General features: G+C 39.3%; 1 protein-coding gene across 6 annotated transcripts in view; it reads right to left on the bottom strand.

Moving 5' to 3' along the window:
* The window catches only part of ATE1 (arginyltransferase 1), a 69941-nt gene that overhangs the window by 29477 nt on the left and 18805 nt on the right, over window positions 1-21659 (bottom strand). For all 6 annotated transcript variants that reach the window (XM_042818018.1, XM_042818015.1, XM_042818013.1 and 3 more), the window contains 3 exons: window positions 15194-15226; window positions 9472-9653; window positions 5537-5636 (listed from right to left, as the gene is read on the bottom strand). In XM_042818018.1, the coding sequence (XP_042673952.1) occupies window positions 5537-5636; window positions 9472-9653; window positions 15194-15226 (315 nt within the window). The remainder of the gene's footprint in view (window positions 1-5536; window positions 5637-9471; window positions 9654-15193; window positions 15227-21659) is intronic.

Below are 21659 nucleotides of genomic sequence, written 5' to 3'. Positions count from 1 at the left end.
CACACACACACACACACACACACACACACACACACACACACACACACCCCATAATCTTTTACCAATTACATACACTACGGAGCACAGCAGCTTAGAGGAAATAATAATAGTAATTGCATTCATTATCTTGAACTGACATAAAAAACAACAGGAAATGGATACTCTACTTTTAAGCAATTTTATTTGCATTGAAAATCCACTGTCAGCACTCAGTAATGTTGTTGCTATTCAGAACAGAGGCTTTCAATGCTCATAACACCACCGTTGTCCCAGTTTTCACAACCCGGAGAGAAATCTGCCCAAAGTCAAGAGGAAATACTTGAAAATATTCACCCCTAGCCTAATGTGATCCCTGTGGGTCCCCTCCAACTCCGGATATTCTATGATGAACTGATTTTTGTCCTCCTATGGTACTTTCCACCCTTCCCTGTGTTCCCATTGCTGTTCACTCCAACATGCTCAGTACCATTTACTCAGTGTGTGCTGTAAGCAGCTAGGAGGAGTCTTCTGGGCAATGAGAAGTGCAAGGAAAAAGCTCTTATGGAAGAAAGCAACAAATGAAAAAAATAAAAGAGGGGAACAGCAAGCTCTAAGGGACACTGCAGTATGAATATAACATGTGACATATTGGCTCATGAAAGACCACCAATCTTCAAGTCAACACCTTGGGTAATATAGATGTAGATGATGATTTTTTTTGCACTAGTTACATCCTGAAGGAATATTATGGCAATTTGATTTTTAAAAGCATTCAGCACACATTCAGTTGAGGAGAAATCCCTTTAAAATTCTTCCCCCGCAGCTGAGTTCGTCATCTCAAACACCATTGCAAGTCTTGGCCAGCCATTTTAAAGGAGTTCTAGAGAATCCCTTTGGGTTTGAATGCCAAAAGCCAAGCCATAACTCAGATTGGTCTTTTTCCCCTGCAGTCACTAACCCAAACCATTAGAAGGAACACACAGAGCACATTCATGGCTCCAAGAAAACGAGAGCTTGGTTTCAGCTGCTGATACCAACACAGAGTAGCAACCTGACCACATAGGAAGTCCCATGGAGAAGTGGAAGGAAAGTACAAGTAACGTGGCTAAAAACTGTGTTAACAAGCCAAAGCAAGATGCCATTGAAAAGCAGGGAGACTTTTCACTCCATTCTGCAATTTATCATTTTCAGATTATTTTGCAGTTGTTATTAATACATGTTTCAGTCTTTGCTTTTCGTTATCTTGTTTGTTCTTAAACAGTTCTACAAAAAAAAAAAAGAAAACAAAACACCCCAAAACTACTGCACTGCCAAAATCTGTATGGCTTTTTATGAGTATACATCAGCTTTTCAACCTATGTATTTACAATCTTTACCAAAAAGTAGCATTGCATACAACTACTTCATAAACCATAATAAATACTGCCTTGTCAGAATATTTCGTTTACTATACATGACCTACTGTAAACACATTTTGAATTTATTTCTATGTATGGTATTCCTATGAGCAAAATTAACCCTGGAGAAGCAACTAGTACCAGTGCAAACAGACCCAAGCAAAGCAAGACCAATTCCCTAATTTGATTCATCATCTGTTCCCACTGTTAATAGTAACAGCATGGAGAAAACCAGGCTTACAGCTGGTAGCAGCTTTAATACATGCTAAATAAAAAGATGGAGCACAGAGGTATACCTACACCAGCTTTTTCTAAGTGATGCTTTTCAAAGCTATTTCAGTGGCAGAACTGTGGCAGCTTGTGCTTATAGCCAGAAATGATAGAGGTTTCTATTGAGATGCATTGCAGTAAGTCACTTTCCTCTGCATGTCTCAGCCTATGCAGGAAATCCAGGCTTTTTGTAAAGGTTAACTGAGTTCCAATGGCCAGGAAGGGTGAAAAAGCCCCAGGTGGGAGGCAGACCAACATGGGAGCTGGAGATGCAGGCTGCTGCTACATCGCGCTGCTGCGGAAGGAGTGATGCTGAAATTCCTAAAACGAGCCAAAGAAATTGGCTCTGGAGCTCTATAAAATTCCAGGGGCACCACTTACGACCGCAGTCAGCCTGAGGTATTCAGTTCAAGAAAGATTAATCACAGATGAATCAGCCTTTTGTTTCTTTTTTGACATTTCAGAACCCTTTCTAGTATTCCATCTATCTGAAGTCTGGCCATGCCTTGATACCAAAGTAGACTGTTTGAAATAATTCCATTTACTTTGGCCTGCATACAAGTCTGGATAAAGATTTCAGTCAAAACATCTCTTCAAATCACAGAACGGTCTTCAAATAGCACACAGATAGTGAGGCAAGGAGGCACTGGGTCTCAAAGCTTGCTGATGTTATTTATTTACTGACTTCATGGAGCAGTGTCAGGGCAAGGGGATGGTTGGCCAAACCCACAGACAATAGGTGCCCCAGTTGCACTGTTTGTATGCAAATATTGACATTGAAAATGCTTTTAAAAAAAAAAAAAAAATAAATAAATCACAAAACAGCCACAACCAGAAGTAGAGAAACTCAGGTAGCAAACTACCAACAAAATCTATCTGGTGTCACCCACCAACAGACTCAAAATTGGTATCAAAGAGCTACGACAGAAAGACCAGAAATTAGATTAGCATTACAGGGAGCTCAGAAGCAACTGGAGAATGCAAGTTTAATAACATAGAACCACAGAAAAAAAAATTTGTGGGATAAATCAGACAGAAGCTTGGCACAATAAAAACAATCCAAAAGCTCTCAACTCTCTCTCTGATGTGGCCATTGGTTTAGTTCTGAAATTTTATAAATCTGTTTGTAAACAAATGTCTTCAGCTGAAAATACATTTAAAATTAGATACAGAATGTAAACACTTGAGAAGCAATCCTGAGTCCAACATTATCCTAAAATAAAACACCTCCTTGTACTTCAAGTTTTAACACAGGCTCCAGAATGCATTAGGAAAAAGACTTTGCATCTTACAAGTGCTGGAAATTTTTCCAGAACACTGTTTTCCCAACCTAAGAACTACCACATCTAACAAAGCCTGAAGAGTTTAACCACAAGGTCGTGAATTTTAACAGAGAACCATTTTAATCTTGTATGTAGCTGATGTATCCTCCCCCCAAAAAAATGGAATAAAGCCATTGCTTTGTGTTTTTCATCACATTTTTCCATATTAATGTAGTTCATAGAACTACAGAAATCCTTTTGTCTCAATTTAATGTATATTTTATTGTACTGGTACATAAATATTAACCCACTGATGGAACAAGTCTAGGAAGAGCTGGGAACTAAAAACTAGCCTAAAATTGTGATATATTCCTTTCCCCATTTGCAGTTTCCCTGGCTCTCTGCCATTACAGAAAATGCCATTGCAATCAAATGCAAGCTGCTTGGGAACCAAAGGCACAGAAAGGAAAGGAGTCAGAAGAAAGCTCATTTTTCAAGACTTATGTAATTACCAATCTGATCCACTGTGGTGGGTGATGCTCTTTACCCCCATTAAGCTTGCTGCTGATAATTCAGCATTTCTCAGCCCTATTCTCAAGCCACTGGAATCCTCCCCCCCCTTTAGGATCCTCTTCCATGACATTCAGGCCCCTGATCTTCACTGGACATCACATCACACACCATTTACATCAAAAATTGTATCATTTGTAGAAGCAGAAGATGAAAATGTCACAGGCTGACCACCAAAAACAAGCTGAGTTCTGCCCCAACGTGCTCAGCAGCAGCCACCCATCCAACAGCTGCACTGCTGACTGGAGAGGAGATGTCTACAATTTGCAATCCAAGGAAGTACTCATGTAGAACAAGACTTTGACATTTGCTGCTAGATATCTATACCTCCAAGCTAGGAGTGGTGTATTTAAAACTAAAGCATTCTGCTATGTCCTTGTGCAGACAACATTAATTCATCACTCTCGGATTATAACATAAATGAGCAGAACAGTCCGCTGCACAGATCCCCAATTATTTCAGCCAGGTCTTGTGCAGGAGACTGATATTGACTTAATGCAAAGTGGAACCCTGTCAAACTCCTTAAATCAACATCACCAAGTCACTGTTTTTTTACCCATCCCCTGTCAGCAGGAAAAAAAGGCAGCTTCACAAGCATTCAGACTGACAAACGTGAGCTCCAAAAGACAGTATGGTGGAAACCAGTATTCAGACTTAAGTGTTTTTGCCAGAAGCATTCTTTAAAAAAAAAAAATTCAATCAAAATGTCAGCTTAGGCATTTCTACTGATCATAACCTGTGGCTTGAAGGGAAATTTCCTAAGATTTCCCAAATCCTGTGATGTCACTGTAATCAAATGTAACGCGTGTGTTCTTAGAACACATTGCTTATAGAAAGATGCTGTCCCTGGCCTCCATTCCTAACCATCCAAGCACAGACAAGTGGCAGAGAAAATGACAAGCAGAAAATAAACAGGGGTTAGCTCTTTAACCCATTTAATTTGCTTGTATGGCACCTGTTCAGTAACACTTACCTACAGCCTTTCCTTCTCCCAGACTGAAGTCACTAAGGAAAGGGAGCCTCTAACATCCCTTTAAACCAGAACAAGGCAATGCCTTCAACATGTAATGCCCTAAGCCAAGCTGGTGTTGCTTGAATTGGCAGTTCTTCCCGATTCTGCTCAACCAACCCCTTCACAATGGCAATAGCATTATCTAGAAGCATTTCATTGCTTGTCTTCACAATTTGTTTCAGTTTTTAGGCTTTTCTTTCACAACCATCACTTCAATGAGCACCGCTGCTTTATTTGCTTATTTGAAAGCAAGCTGAAAATGCAGGTTTTCAGCACATTTTGAGGACAAAAGAAGAAAACACTAAGAACTCTTGATCTAGATTTCATTTGCTTTCTATATTTCCATATTATTAACATACATCATTGTTTGTAGACGTTCAAATTTCTATCAGTTTTCACTACTTGTATATTGTGCAGCAATATTGAAAAAGCAATGGCATCTTCATGAATAGATGAGATCTAACAAACAGAAGAGATGGACCCTTGGGCATATAGGTCTACATAAAGTTGAGGCTAACAGAGATTACAAAGCAGATTTGGTGACAGACTGGTTGTGCCAAATGTTCTGGGATTCTCCTCACCCTTTTTGCTACTTGATCCAAAATTCCTAACAATCTGGCTTCTCATAGTTTTATCTGCAGAGTAAGCCCCAGGAAGTCATGCTATCTCTGCCTACAGTCACTAAGCAACAGCTCCACAAATACTCACTCAAACCCAAAGAAGGGAGAATTTCAGTCTGTTGGCAAATACACCGTAAACACGAGACACCCAGGTAACCAAATGACAAACTATTATCTGACAGCCTTGAAAATCTCTCCAAGTGAACAGCTTTTAAGCCAACTTGTAATAAATACCACATGCGGCTCAACTTTAAAAGAAATAAATAATCCTAAGTCAAGTTAAAGAGTAACCAGCGTCCACATTTAACCACGTAAAGTCTATTTTGAAATCCAAAGTGACAATTACAAAAATATTATGCTACTATGAGAACTGTCAAATGCTTTGAATAATTGTACACAAAGGAAAGAAGTAAAAACACACTTTACCTTGTAGCGCATTTTGGGGCACGAATGAATGTAGAAACCCATATAATAAAAACAGAGATCAGGAGCTTTCTCATGAAGTTGCCTAGTAAAAGCAATTTCCCTACGAAAGGAAAACAAAAAGGACTAATTATTTATGAATACAATTCCTACATTCATTTCATCATTCAAAGAAATGCTTTCCAACCACCTGGCTTTTGACTTACTTGAAGGACTAGACTTCAATCAGACAATGAAGATAAACAAAATGTTGTCTGAGGCTTAAAAACACTCATTTTTGCCTTTTGCCTTGCCATGTGACCAACTTGAAGTTCAGAGAGAAAGTGACCAAAAGCCTTTATTGAGCATCTTCCCTGTTAATATTCATGCACATGGGCATGCTACAGCAATCTGACCCAGCTATTGTACACACGCAGGCTAAGGCAGCTCAGGAAAACATCAGTAATTCTAAAAAACAAGCCTCTTGTTTGTTCTGTTCATTGCAGTGTAGTAATTTACACATAAAAACATCCGTCCTCGTGCAGCAACAGCCATTTTTCACTTATCTCGTGTTTGTTTGTACAACTTTCTCATTTATTCTCAAAGAGAACCATGAGCATATTCCAAAATAAGTTTGCTTGTTATTTTGCTTGCAAGAGGAAAGCAGTGTTTTCAAAACGAACCTGCCAGCATTTCTACTGCAACACTCATTTTTACAGTATTTGTAATATTGCAGTTCACACTTGCATCAAATTGGATGGAACCTGGATGCTGGTTCTTACTTTCAGCACTGAAAGGAGAAGATCTGAGCATGGTCCTATGGGAAGCATGTATAAAACCTATTTGGGTTTGTTGTTTTCTCTTTTTTTGATCACTTTAAAATTATGATAGTAATGAGAATGTTTAAATATGCTGAAAATCTGACATTTCAGTTCCATGTACTTTGCTGAGACCACTGGAGTACATTATTAATCTATACTGTATCTGCTGAAAAAGGAAAATATCTCCAAGTTACTTCCTATCTGAAAACCCAGGTAAATAGAACAGATTGCAAAAGTGAGGTTTATATACTGCCAAAAGTGTACCAACATGCACGTCACATACAACATCTTTTAACACATAGCATGAAGTCAAACATCCTTACCATTCCAAGCCGATTATCCCAGATCTAATTAAATATATACATTTGTGCAATTGTACAACCCTGGATGACTACAGGGAAAGAGCATTCTTTGCATTTGTAAATACCTTCGACACTCTTTGCAATTGTTCTACGTTGGCTGACCATAAGGCAATGAGGTTGGGTTGCAGTAGCAGTCCTACAGGCAGCTCTGTTGTCTGCTGCAAGTTTGCTGGGGGGTCACAGCAAATTAATGCATGACAGCAGTGATACCATGCTTAGAATTACTGCAGGTGTCTTCACATAAATGGCAGTGAAGAAATACACTCAAGGAATGACGAGCAATACTGGGGAACAAAATGCATGCTTCTGTCTCCCACCTCCAGGGCTTCATGGAGTACAATTTGACCTTCTTTTCAGATTCCTTTCTTGCTCCCTAGGTCACTGACCAACTGACCATGTGCAAACCTATGGTTCCCAAAACCAGGAGGGAACTGCAGTGCTGCACAGGAATGGGAATTTTACCACTGCAGAACCAAACTGAGACCTAACGCAAGAAAAGACTCTTCCATCACACCAACCTGGCAGCAGCAGTGCAGCACTACACTGCACAACTCACACCTTCCTGCATTTTTTCCTGCCTAAATCATTCTCCTGGAAAAGGGGTTATAGACTTAAACTTTTTTAAATAAGGCTTTCAGTTAAGATACATGTTTAAGGAATTATAATGGCTGTTAATGCTTGGCAAGAATAGGCAACTAGTGAGCAATAGGAACACATCAATACAAAACTCAGTATTTCAATGCTAAATAACCCAATTCCAAAAGAACTTTAAGCATTTTTTTCCTCTTAAAATAGATAGATTATGAATATTATGGTTACCTACTGCTAATGACTGTAGGTAGCAGGGGGAATGCTGAACATTTTCCTAAAAATGACAATAAGAATCACTTCACGTGTCCTGGTCAGCTTCTCCCAACCCTTCCTCAGACTCATATATTACATGTAGCCTCCTCTCCTCTCATTCTGTACTCAAATGCCTCCTTATTTCAAAAGATGTTCAAACTGCATCCTTTCTATGACTCAGAAGCAAAAATTCTCAGAAGAGCATGAAGTGGAAGCCATAGCATTGCAATGCAGTTTAACCTCATCAGAGTAAAACTGGCAACAGCTTTTAAAGTATCAGATTCCTTTGCAACTTCCTAAATCCTCCCCAACTCTTAAGGGCTTTTTTCCCCTTTTTTGAAAAGGGAACAAGACTGCCCCCCCTCCAAGCCTACTGAAAACTCATTTTTATTGCCTTAAATGCAGCAGAATTTACAAGCTGCTTTTGCACGAGTTGAGCCATACAAGCATGCTGCAGTGACAAAGCTTTAAATTTATTAGGTAGAAAATTTTAAATCATTTCAAGAATTCATAAGCATGGATTATGTCAGTCTATTATTACATAAAATACTGTGATACATAAAGGTACTGAAAAACAACTCTTAGAATTTGCTTATGGCAATGTGCATTAAAAAATAAGACTAATTTTAAGTATCAAGTGTTTGCATTAAAATCCAGACCACTAATAGAAACAAAGATCACTTCTGCAGCACAGTCATCCCAATGTTTTCTACCTGTTATTTCTGATTCAGAAAAAAGGTAACTCAGACACTTAACTACAGACCAAAGGAGATGCTACACATCAACGTAACTGACAGTTACACAAATGCACATGACATCACAGAAGTTACCCCTGATCTGATCCAGGACCAGACCAGAGATGCCCGGAGACCCTTTCCTGCCTAAACTTTTCTATGATCCTACAGTTTCTCCTTCATAAAGAAAATCTCCAGAACAAGGTGAGGAAAGCCAACGATGGCAGTGTTATCAGCTCTTGCCAAAAGCAACGGGAGAAACTGCTCATAGAGCTTAACCGACCTAGAAGCTTACCAGAGTAGGAGGTTCTGCACTTTGTCCAGCCATTCTCAGCTTCATGGCTCCACCATAACTCTTGCACCAGCTCCAGTACTAACAGCTACTTCACTGAGAAGAAACTCAGCTCACTAACCAGGTTGCTGAAGCAAAGTCTTCTACTCAGTAAACGAACCTGGCTAACAGTGTGATTGCTTCTAGCAATCATACGTGGTAGATAGGGAGGAGTGATTGCAGTGATTTCATTTCAGCAGGAACAAACCATTAGACTGATGTCAGCAACTGAGCAGTGAACTGAGTGAGACTGCTCTTGATAGATGCATTTGTGTAATTCATAAGTAGATTATTCACAAATCACAAAATTCACTTCTACAAAGAGAGGAATACGCTCAAATAGGTTGACAGTTCACCTGAGGCTTCAAAATTCACAGGATTACTGTCTGTCAGACAAAAGGTAATGAGATTAACATACCTGGAAATACAGTCAGAACTAGTATAGCAAGAAACCACTAATTCAGAAGACAGTTTTTACAATCACATTGTGCACACAAGTATAAAAGTGATTAATTTCATTTGGTGACTAAGCTAAGGTAAAGGAAGAATTATTTCCATCCAAACAAAAAAAGAGGCTTTTCTCTGCTGAAATTAAGCAATACTAAATTATTTTCTGGAGAATAAAGACTAGGTATTTCCTTTCTGAGTTTTTCAGACTTTTTAAGTCTTTAAATGTATTTCACTAATTAGAAAGATTAGAAAATTTAGGACATATTTAAATAAGCATGCAACTGTTGAGAATTTACAAAATAATTTTTGCTAGAGACAGTGTTAGCAGCATATGTTTAGAATGGAAATCAAGTCTCAATTTAGGAAAAAGTGTCAATTCTTACTATTTTGCCTAATCATAAGATAAAAACCTTCTTACCGTAATGCAGAGTAAACTCCCAAAGATAAGAAGGAATAGTCTGGATCATAGTACAGATAGACGGAGGACACGCAGTAGGGCAGGATATCAATGACACCCACAGCTATTATCTTCCCATCCAGCCAGTACTGCTGGTGAAAAGAGCCATAGCCACAGTCTGGTCCATTTGGTGGATTCTCTGCCTGAGGAAAAACAGGATATCGTTATCAGACTGGTAGATTTCCAGCATAAAAAAACAACTATTTTAGGGATTTTAAAAGAAAATACTGTGAGAAGTCTTTCCTGCTATGCACGCTTAGAGAAAGGAAATCAAAAATCTGAGAAACAGGGGAAGCTATTAATTCTCTGTATTGTTTTTGACTGTTACTGTAGAATAGGATTGTAGAGTCACAGAATAACCCAAGTGGGCAGGGACCCATTAGGACCATCGAGTCCAACCCCAACTCCACATAGCATCACCCAAACCCAATGTCTGAGAGTGGTGTCCCAGCACTCCCCTGAGCTCTGGCAGCTCGGGGCCATAACCACTGCTCTCTGGGGCAGAGCTTTTCCCTAACCCTCACCTCCATACCATCCCTCAGGCCCTGTCACAGACCCCATGGAGCAGAGCTTAGTGCTGCCCCTCTTTACCCTGTGAGGATCTGTGGGCTGCCATGAGGGCTCCCCTCAGCCTGCTCTGCTCCATCTTGGTTGCGTATCCACGATCAGCCTTTGGTCACAGAAGTTCAGTTTCTCAGTGCAGCCACTGAGATTCTTTGAGAATAGGTTTATAAAAAGCACTTATCAGCTCACTATGTAGGATTTACTCTTTATGACCAACTAAAGAACTTTTATCTAAAAGCCTGGAGCTCTCTGTTGCCTCAGAACTTGGAGATTCTTGCTGTCAGCCCACAAAGAGCAGCTCCTGCCAAACCACTGCTGATGTGCACTGGGCTTTGAACACACAGCAAAGTACATTTCCACACTGGGTAGAAGCACCTAAGCCAGGATGCCTCAAATTACAAAGAAAATTATCTCCTAATTTAAATTGTATTGTGCAATCAACTCCAGCATGCCTTTTCCTCCAACATTAAGATACTTTAATCCTGAATTTCGCAGTGCTGAATTTAATTATCCACCTAGTTGTATTTTTCACTGTATTGCCAGATCTTCAAAAAGCAGCTTCTCACTCAATAAATCTGACAATACTACCTGCTATTACCAACTGTTCTGCATTACAACAGCAGGAGGAGGGTTTAATCAAGTATTTTGATACAGTAGCGTAGACTGAAGAGATGACGGGCAGTAGAAGTTATTCTAATTGTTACCATGTGTGTCAAAAGAAATCAATCACTTGGACAAAAATCATTTCGACTGACTTATCCAACCAATAAGTCCTAAAATAAAGGCTGTACAATAAGGCATTTACATTTTTATTCATTCACATAGCGTAAAACTAGATATGTAGCTGAAGATACGAGTGAAATGATCAAATATTTGAGAGCTAAACCTGTAGAATCTTAGGATATTAGTTATAGATATTACTGATACATGAAGCTGAGGTTCTTCTCATTTTGGAGAAGCCTACGCATTTGGTAATCACTGCTTCATACAATATCCTCAACTTTTTAGTAGAGCCAAATGAAATCACACGGCCAGTATTAAAGTTTTAAAGCTGGGACACAGTCAGAGTTTGAGAGCTTGGAATAAAGAGATTTTCTTTAGGAGTAACATTAAGAGACCAGGTTAAGTTCTTAACCACCACAGTGCAGCAGGTGACTGAAAAAAAAGGAAGAAATCCTAGGGCAAATGTCACTTGTAACTTAACACAGACTGATTTAAATAACCAGATAAAACAGGTCGCATTTCTTTTTCAAAAATTAATTGTATAGAAATTAATAAATGTGATGAAAGATTGTCTGCAACAACATGGAAAAGATTTTCTTCTACAGGTAAAAGACTGCTGTGTGCACGGGAGCTCAACCTTGGAATTGCACTGCATGGGTTCAGCCACATCTGCCAACTGCAGCATCAGCTAAGAACTTTCAGTAAGGCATGAACTGCAGCATTATTCCATTAACTCAATTACAAAGAAATCCACAAACATAAAAGAGGCTGTGTTCTTTAGCAAGGATAACAAGCACAGTACTCATTTCAGGCAAAATGTTCAGGGATCTGTTACATAAAGTAAATAACATTTTTAAAAAGCACATTCTCCTCCTTGAGAAGTTTTCATACAATATAATCCTTTGTAGCATTTGTAAGTACTATGTTTTCTCCAATTTCTCAATGAATACTTGGCTCCTTTGCCTTGATTTCTCACATACCATCCAGGCCATTAGACATGTAACAGGCCCAGCATAGGAAATCCTCCCTATGAGCAGGTTATACCATTTCACATTGCTGATACAGCCACAGGGGACCACGACTGTCAAAGGCTATGTAAAATATACACAGGACATCACGCAGTTGAGTCCCAGCAGAGAAGGGAGCCCTTATCAACACAAAATAACACATTACCTTTATACTACAAAAACACGAGCTGCTCTTGCCACTGAGAACATCACCATTTCTCTGAGTAATGAATCAACAAATGAAACATGAGAGATGTTACATAGAAAGAGATCAAAACCAATATCCTCTTACTTCCTCACGCAATTAATGATCAAATGGTAGGTGCTGCTTGTCATCTGAAACAAAAGCCCCACTATCCTACAGAACATACATAAAGTACAAACATTTGAAATTAACTGTTTTGTTTATATTCATACAACTTATGTAATGCATATAATGAAAGGACTAAACACTAAAACTAGAACTAAAACTCAGGCTATGCGACTCAAGGCACAATTAAATGTGCTATATTAGGAACTATTAATACTCCCTAGTTTTCATAGCTATTTCTGCCCCATATTTTCTTCATGAATGGGTGATTGATCATAATTTATAATACGTTATTAACATTTAAATATTTAATACTGTCTGGCATTACATGTTGCCCTAATTAATACAATTCAATGTAATAAGTGCTTATAATGAAACTTCAATGATGGTGAGAGCACTCAATTTTCTTCAAAGCACATTGGTCTTTCACTTCACTTCTAATACATTTCAGTGTTATTAATATAGAAATTAGACTAGTTAACCCCTAACCCAGACTGGTGTGCAACTATAGAAGGCACTGTACCATCCTCCATGAAAATGTGTCTTAATCCTGATAACTACATGATAGTTTTTCTCTGGGGGGTTTCATGAAATCTCCTACTTGGAACATTTCCATTTTACTCTCTGCTGTGGATGGAAGAAGGAAAAAAAAAACAAAACCTGTGAAATCCATGTTACCCTACACAAAGAAAAATTATAAAAAAGCAACCAGGAAGCTCTTCATTTCTACCTCAAGTGGAAATTATTTGCCAACGTGTAGTGATAAATTCCAGCAGTTCTTCTCCCAAAGGCACACACACAAAACCTACCATATGGTAGTTTTCTACCTTACTTGGCTATTAACATATCTCCAGTTCACCACTGTCTCCTCCTTTCATCAGGGATTAGCAGAGATGCAGCCTACAAATATAGGCTGTGTCAGCAGAGATGTAGCACTACAGGCTTCCATCCAAACAAGAGGGGAAAAAAAATAGGAAAAAAAAGAAAAACCAGCAATGCACCCTCAAATCAAAACAGTACCTACAGCACCAGCAGCTCAAGGGAGGTGTTGGTAGCTCTGTTGCATACTTCCCCCCTCTCTATGCCACACTGGTAAAGATGCAACTGGAACACTGGGTCCTGTACAGGGAAATACAGACTGACTTGTGAAAGGCCATAAAAATGATTAAGGACTGGAGCATCTGATGCACAAGGAGAGAGCTGAGATCCTTCAGCATCAAAATCAGATGACCCAGGGGAAGGTTTTGTTTATGTGTATGACACCTGACAGGAGGGAATAAAGATGAGGGAGCCAGACTCTTCTCACTAGTGCCCACTGACAGGACAGGAAGCAATGGGCTCTACATAAAAAACAGACAAAATTCACTCTGAACAAGAAAACTTTCCTATTACAAGCATGCTTCAACACTGCCACAGACTGTGCCAGCAAGAGCTGAGTGCAAAGACGCACAGAAAGATCCCGTAATGCTGAGTGATTAAAGAGACAGTAGAAATAACAAGCATTCATAAATACCACATGAAGTGCACTAAAAAAAACACGTTGCTATATGCACATCCAAAACAAAGGGTGATTAGCCATGCTGGCTTTTTTGTAGGGAGCCCTGCAAGGTGCTCAAGGCCAGGCTGGATGGGGCCTGGGCAGCCTGGTGTAGTGAGGGGCAGTCAGACCATGGCAGAGAATTGTAGAATGATGACCCTAAGAATCATCAAATGCCAACCCCCTGCCATGGCAGGGCCACCAACCTCCAGAAAACCATCCAGAGGATTGGAACTGGATGGACTCTAAGGTCCCTTCCAACCCAACCATCCTGTGATTCCAATGGTAAGCCATTCTCCTGTGCTGAGCCACTGGGGTAAAAGACAAATATTCAGATATAGCTTCTAAGAGGAAAGGAACGCCAAACAAAAAACAAAATCAGTTCTCTACTGTACCCTGTTTACTGCTAGAAAATTGCATGGTTTCCTGCTACTACATACTGTATCATTTTTTAAAACTATTCATTTTTCTTTATGCCAGAGCCCATAGCCAAAAGTGAAACTAAACACAGCAGCAAAATGAAGAAATAAAGAGAGGAAGAGTTCGGGCATCAATACTTATTTGCAGTTAATAATGATATTAATTTTTTTTTTTTTTTAAATTACAAATTGAAATCATGTAAGGCTTAAAATTGATTCTAAATTATTTTTGTTCCAAAGAGTAAACAGACTGCTCACTACTAGATTTTCTTGTGGCAACTGTTTCAGAATAAAGAATTTCAAGAATCTCTTGGCCTCTGATACAAAACCCCTTTTATTTAACTTCATCTAATTGAAGACATCTGTAGTGGTGCCACACAAAATTTAATTCAAGCTTCAAAATGTCAATAAAAAGTGTCTGTAAGAAACAATACTGGCATAAACCTGGCGGGGAAGCGTGCATCAACATCTACGTAGCCATACAAAATTAAGAATATAATAGCAGTCTGCTGCCTGAGTTGACGAGGTGATAAAAGCCCTTTTCCTATAAAGCCTAATGAGCTCTATTACTCTTCAGCTTTCAGGAATGCAAAGGCCAGTGGACTCAGCAGAGTAAAAGCAACAAACTCTCCACACATGGATTCATTCAAACTGCGACATATCGCATTACCGGCGTAATTACTATAACCTGACAATTTCATTACAGTCACGCCGTACTTAACTCTTTAAGACTAACAAGAAAGACAGTGAAACAGATCTACAACAGTTTGCTTGTTGGAAAAGAAACAGCAGCATCTCTCCTCAACTTTTAACTCAGACTGAAGTCAAATACAAGGTCAGTAAATTAGTAATATTTCTTTTAAAGAAAAGAACATAAGAGTACAGTAATTCCTGCCTTTTTTTTTGTTCTTTTTCCTACTGCAGTGATATGAAATTCAGGGTAGCTCATTATTCAGCTCCTCAAACTCCTTTACAGATTCAGCGTTACCTTCCTTACTGGCTGCTGCTGATATAACGCCGTGACGCCCTCCTGTGCCACCTATACCCACGATGCACCAATTACAGCAAATGAAAAGGAAAGAACACGTTCACTTCACAGCTCTTGTCTAGAATTAATGCTTACCTCAAGGGGAGAATCACAGAGGAATCGTGTGAACTGCATCAAGGTAGATACATCAAAAACGTGCCCCAGAAGACGGTCCAAATATGCAAAGTAGAAAAACAAGAATATTAGTAATACTTCAGGATACATTGCAGTTCAGACAAGCATACGCTCTCAAAGCATTAAAATTACAAAAAAAACACAACAGATTTTAGGAATTGAAATAAAGTTTCCCAACAAATTCCCACCTTCTGTTTTGTGAACAAGAAAATATCTAATTATCCAAGTCACTTAACTTCTATAAGATAGAAGATATTTAGAAGTGAGATGAGAGAGAATTATCACCCTGTAACACAGATCTGTCATTTATTCTAAATTACACATTGCTTTTCTATGGGACGTCCTGCAACAGGAAGCTCTTTCCCATAGTTCCATCATGCATGTCCCATCACTAAAGGATGGGGCTTAGGGCCTTCACGTCTGTGATATAAATTAATCAAGGCTATTTGCAATCACAATCAGAAGCAAACCTGATCAAATTTAAAGTTGGAAGGGAAGAACAAAAAAAATCAACTTCCTGAAAGTGCAAATATTTTCAAGACTAGATTCTTTACTCAGTATGAAGTGTTGTGCTACCAATAATCAAACAATAGGCAAGCTTTTAATGAACTGGAGCTTGTTCAAGATTCTAAGAGCAGTAAAATATAATACCTGTTTACTCACCAGCATTTACATATTTGATACAAATACTTCCTTACTGGTAGACTCCACATAAAACATATTAAAAGATATTACAAAGTTCTGGTATGTATTTAACCCCAAAACATTCCTTCGTTAAACAGCTAAGTTTGTGTTACACAGTTCCCTCCCCTCCTGTAACGAGCTGAGTGATTTAATAAGTCAGTGGTTAACAAACTGTAAAGAATAATAAACAGGAACTTGAAATGTTCAGCTTGATAAAAAGAATATAATGATACCCACAAGAAAACTAACGACAAGATTTTTTGGTCAAGAATCCTACAAATTCCTCAGCTAAACGAGAGAAGAGTTTTCTTCTTAAAGAGTTGCATCAAAAGGCAGGGGGCTACTTGCAAAGCATTTCACCATCAGGAAGCTGTACTGTGTGAGTACTGAAGCCCTGGCACAGGTACCCAGAGTGGCTCTGGATGGAGATTTGCAAAGAGGAGACCCCAAACCCACCTGGATGTGGTCCTGGACACCCGCATCAGCCTCAGCCACCCAGACTGCTCACTTCTCCCCGTGCAAGGGACAAGAAGAAACAAGCAACACTAAGAAGTGCCAATACTACAAATAGCTGACTTAGGACAGAGTCCCATATAAAACCTAAGTAGTTATAACTACTTCTTTTCTTCCAAAAGTGCTATAAATCAGGTTTTATTAACAAAAACACAGCCTCTGGTGTATATATATATATATCTGCTAACATTAAGTGGACCATTCCCAGTGTAGTTCAAAGGGAACTTTAATGTCCTCTCGGATGCACTGAAAGGTATTCCAGTGCTGATGCTAAAAGAATCAGGGCTTCACAGAGTCAGCTTTCCCCCTCAGATACACAGTAATATTCTAGCTGACCTATGAATAAATGATAAACTTTTGGGATAAACACTGAATTTCTACTGAGCTGCTACTGAAAACAACGTAATGTGCATTTTCCATAATTGGCAGTTTTAGATGTGTTCATCGCAGAGCAGTGGATACCCTAAATTACTGAGTTTAGAAAAACAAGTTGTTGTGATATCTTCATTCAGTTCCAAAATTTTTTATGATTTGCTGGATAGGGACAGAGAGCACGATGGGAAGAAGCCATAGACAGTATTTGAGGAGAAGAAAAGTAACTCAAAATTTGAATTATCGAGTTGTGCTCCCATAAATAAAGAACAGACATTTACAAATTCCTCCGGTGCTCGTGCATCAGTCACTACAGCCAATGCCTTTAGAATGTGCAGGCACCAGAAGAATAAGCCATGTGTTATTCATTTTGATGTCAGAAGACCCCCAATAGTTCTTAATCTGTAACTTTAGCTTTATAGTGCAAGTCAAACCCTATGGGTGAGAGAACCGAGCCAACAACACTTTTCAAATAGCTGTATGGATTCTCCAGGCCCCACATTGGGTGGGGGGGGGACGTTCCAAGTGTTCCAAGCATAACTTCTGCTTGCAACTGTCTCCACTGGTGGCTAGAAAAAGAATTTACTGCACTTGAATTTGTACCACAGGCTTAGCGGAATGAAACACTGCAAGTTTTATTACAGATTAGTTCATCCCTTTATATTTGTTGAAGTTCTCAGGTCAGATCGGTTTCTTAATCAAAGTCAAGAAAGCTTCAGGAAATTGTGAATCAAATGAAGCGTTTCATTTGATAAAGAAGAATTTAATTCACACACAAAGTGGGAAAATAACAGCTATTTTAGATGTGCTGACCTCTGCTGTTGTCATCTCAACCCATACTCTCCCCTCACACCACTAAAACCACAACACCCATTGTAACTTAAGAGTACACCTTGTCTACATGTGTACTTAAGCTCAACTATACATGAGATTCGTTTTCTCATATGACAAACTCATTTTTATGACTGCAGGATTATTACGAACACAACCCAAAAAACAATCCAACGAACCATGAAAGAAATGCAGTCAAAAGCTGGTGTTTATGTAAAATAAATCAACCTGTCACACAGGCACAATTGAAATTCCTTCCACAAAGTCATACTTTTCTAATTTTAATTTCAAATTGAATTACATAAGCTTCAATTTTGTAAAAACCATATATGTGAAACAGCAAGATTCTTTCTTTGGTGCAAATTAATTTCAGTTGCCATAAAGAAGCCATCACAGCGACAAGAACACCAGGAAAGAAGTTCAAACAAAAGTGAGAGAAGATGACAATGCTAAGGATTAAAACTGGAAGGAGAGGGCAGAAAGACAACTGAGTAAAAGCACATGCACACCTTTAAAAAGCTGCAATAAAACTGCAAGGCTGCACAGGCAAAGGAAGCCATTCAGACGCTTTGGATGCCAACCCAGCATGGGTTTCACCTGGTAACTCAGTAACTTACAAGTTTAAATAAATACATCTTTGCTGTCAAACATGAACTCTCCTTGTTCATCTTCATTTGCAGAGCGACAGAAATAAGAAATATGCAGTTAAAAAAAACCCTTTAGTAGCCACAGACCCAAAGCTGAAAAAGGAGCATTTAGAAGACAGTCAATAGGGAAAGAGTCAATTTAAAGTTTGGCTGTTTGTCTTAAGAGCAGTTTTCATAGCAAGGATTATCAGACTGATGAAACAAGTAAATGTTGTCCCATCACCAATTATATTTCAGAATTACTATTTCATATTACGGAGTGACCAAAATCACTGTGACTTTGTCTCCTAAGAGAACATTATTCTTAAAATAATGGACATTTGTTGCAGTAAAGTGCTTATATAGAAAACTCAGTGCCAACATAAGGAAAACCATGTAAACTGGGATGCAAAAACTAAATTGAAATGCTATGGGCAATTGGCTTAGTTGACTGGACGCCTAAATGTTTGGGCTCTTACAGGCATTTAAAGAATAAAATTAATGGATCCACAGCAGAAGGCCATAGAGAATGGAGCAGGCAGACAAGCACCAGCTCTGTAATCAGCACAGTAAGAGACCCCCGTGGCAAAGGGACTGGGCTCACCATGAGGAGCCAGTCAGCAGTGAGCACTGCCATTGACTCCAGTGACTGAAGAACTCATGCAAGAGCATTCTAAAAGTGTGCTGCTGCCTAGGCAAGCTGAGGGGCCTACAATAACCACAAGGACATGGTTTGTCTTTCATACATTCTCTCACTAGCCAAAGAAATGGGAGACAAGGTTAGAGTGACCTACGGGTTTGGAGCTTGCTGCTGATACCAACTTGGAGTTGATCAGCATGTGCTCCTCAGCATTTCCTAGGCTCCTTGCTCAGTTTCCTATAGTAGCTCAAGTGTATTTCTGGGAGGCTATGAAAGAAACTGGAAAAGAAAAAAGCAAACATTCCTATTTCAGTAATTTTTTGCACCTTTTCAAACAGCGTATCTTTTGTGTGTTGCTAAATTCTTTTCTTCCAAGACAAATATTTGGTTAAGCACAAAGTGAAGCGAGTGTCCAGCCAGCTTTGCAGAGGGAACTGACACAGATACACTATTCTTCTACAAGCTTGTCATTATAAAAAGCCCACGAAAAGTTAAATAACTTGCTCCAGTAGGTCCAAACAACAATAAACTGTTCTCTCTGGCTCCTTGTGGTAACTACTGTAGATTTTTTTTTTTTTTTTTTTATGATTATTTATGGAAATGTTTTCTAACTTGTATTGCTGTACATAGCTTGTTTCAGTCACACTTCAGCCCTTTTCCTTAAAGGCAAACACTACCATAAGACTGAAAAATCATATTAATGAAGTAGGCATATAGTGCCATGTTTCAAAGCTCACACAACAGCCAGTAAGTGTGCCAGAGAAGAGGCAGGGAGAAGAAAAATGCTGCATTTCTAACATTTACGTGGCACAGTATCATGTAAAAACTGCATAGCACAAGAACTGAACACAGCTTAAGAGCAAAAGCAGCCAACAGCTACACTGTGTATATATTTTTAGTGCATACATAAGGTGAAGTAGATACTGTGTTGACAACTTATACTCCAAGAAGGATGTTAAGGACAAGATGGGAACAAAAACGCAATGCTTCTGGTGAGATGGAAACTTAGTTGTTAAGAGAGATCCCACGTTCTGCCCAAATTAGCCAGGGATTACATCACTGCAATCAGAACTTTGCTTTCTTGTCACAGAAGGGCCAAGAAGTTCTCAGTTGTATCCGTTCTGTTTACAAACTTTGCCTCTGGGGCTGGCCAGCTCCACATCTGCATCCACCATTCAAAAACCAAGAAAAGCACTTTAACAGTTTGTGTATATAAAACACTGAAGCTGGTAGCAAAACATTCTGAACCATTTCTGTTAACCATCCTAAAGCTGGGTTATTTGAATCACAGTATCTCCCACATTTACACTCAGCAAAGCCCTCCTTTCAATTGCTCCAAGGAAAGCCAGGTATCAGGCTGTCACGCAAAAGTAGAAATATATACAAACACAGCTTTCTCTTAGCACAGCAGAATTCAAGCCAGAATCTGTTCCAGGCAGTGACACATCAATGGAGAAAGCTGCCCCAGTAGCACTACTTCACACCAATGCTTGATCCAGTCACCAAAGTGTTTCTGTCTCAGAGACTGTACAAACACACACAAAACTCACTCTTCTACCTTATTCTTGCAATGTTATTTGATAACATTAACCTGTACATTTTCTTAAAGTGGCCAAAAATAAAAAGTACCACCATCAGAACAGCACAGCCCCACAGAGCATGAAGCATAACCTTTGCAGAGTTGGTAGCACAGCTGCATCAGGGATGCTAGCAAGGAATTTGGACCCAAAGTGCCTGGAACGCTTTCTGCAAGCAGTCCTTTAAATAAGAATTTGTGATAAATGATAGAATCATATGCTCATATTCCTTACTCCAATTATTTGAGAACATATTAAGTTTTCATGGGAATTCATGGAATCATGGAATTGTTTGAGATGTGATGCCTTCAAATGCTACCTGGTCCAACTCCCCTCTGATGAACATAGACATCTACATCTAGATCAGGGTGTTAAATCCGGGTTGTAAAACCAAATCCAGATCCCAAACACCAGCAGAACCTACTCCTAACTTCTGATTCTTCTCAAGTCCCACAGTCCCTCACTTCCCAAGCCCTGTCTACAGGCTCCCTCCATCTAGCAGCTGTGCAATGTAAGGAATCCACACCTGACTCAACCTGAGCAGCTGACACAGGTATGGCTCCATCACCGGTCACAGCCCTTCACACTGCAGTCAGAGCAATGCTGAACAATGGAAGCTATACACTGAACTATATACTATAGTTGTTCCAGTGAAAATTAAGGCAGTAGCCATCAAGCCTGCAAGTAAAAAATATTATTTTGTATTAAATTGGAAAGAAAAATGTGTTTCAATTGTGCTTTGTTTGGGGATAAGAGTCGATTTAACTGACTGCCTGTAGGACCAAGACCCAAGGAAAATACAAGCTGTCAGAGCTGATGAAGTTCACTGCGTGCATAAATCAAGTCTCACTATTATAACAAATAAATAGCCAACATCTCACTATTTTTACAACACTAATGGTACTAAATAGCTGAGAATAAATGTTTCCAATAGCATTACAGCTTTTTTCTTCTCTATATCACATCAAGTTCAATACAGACAGAGCGAGCTCTGCCAGATGGAAAAGCCACAAGGCAACAATAACACTGTAGTTCATAGAATGGTCTGGGTTGCAAAGGCCCACAATGCTCATCCAGTTCCAACCCCCTGCTGTGTGCAGGGTCACCAACCAGCAGCCCAGGCTGCCCAGAGCCACATCCAGCCTGGCCTTGAATGCCTGCAGGGATGGGGCATCCACAGCCTC

The sequence above is a fragment of the Centrocercus urophasianus genome, unplaced genomic scaffold, assembly GCF_019232065.1.
Source record: "Centrocercus urophasianus isolate 14NV4802_14NV808 unplaced genomic scaffold, USGS_Curo_1.0 seq_17, whole genome shotgun sequence".
Taxonomy (NCBI): domain Eukaryota; kingdom Metazoa; phylum Chordata; class Aves; order Galliformes; family Phasianidae; genus Centrocercus; species Centrocercus urophasianus.
This window is presented reverse-complemented; position numbering and strand designations above follow the sequence as displayed.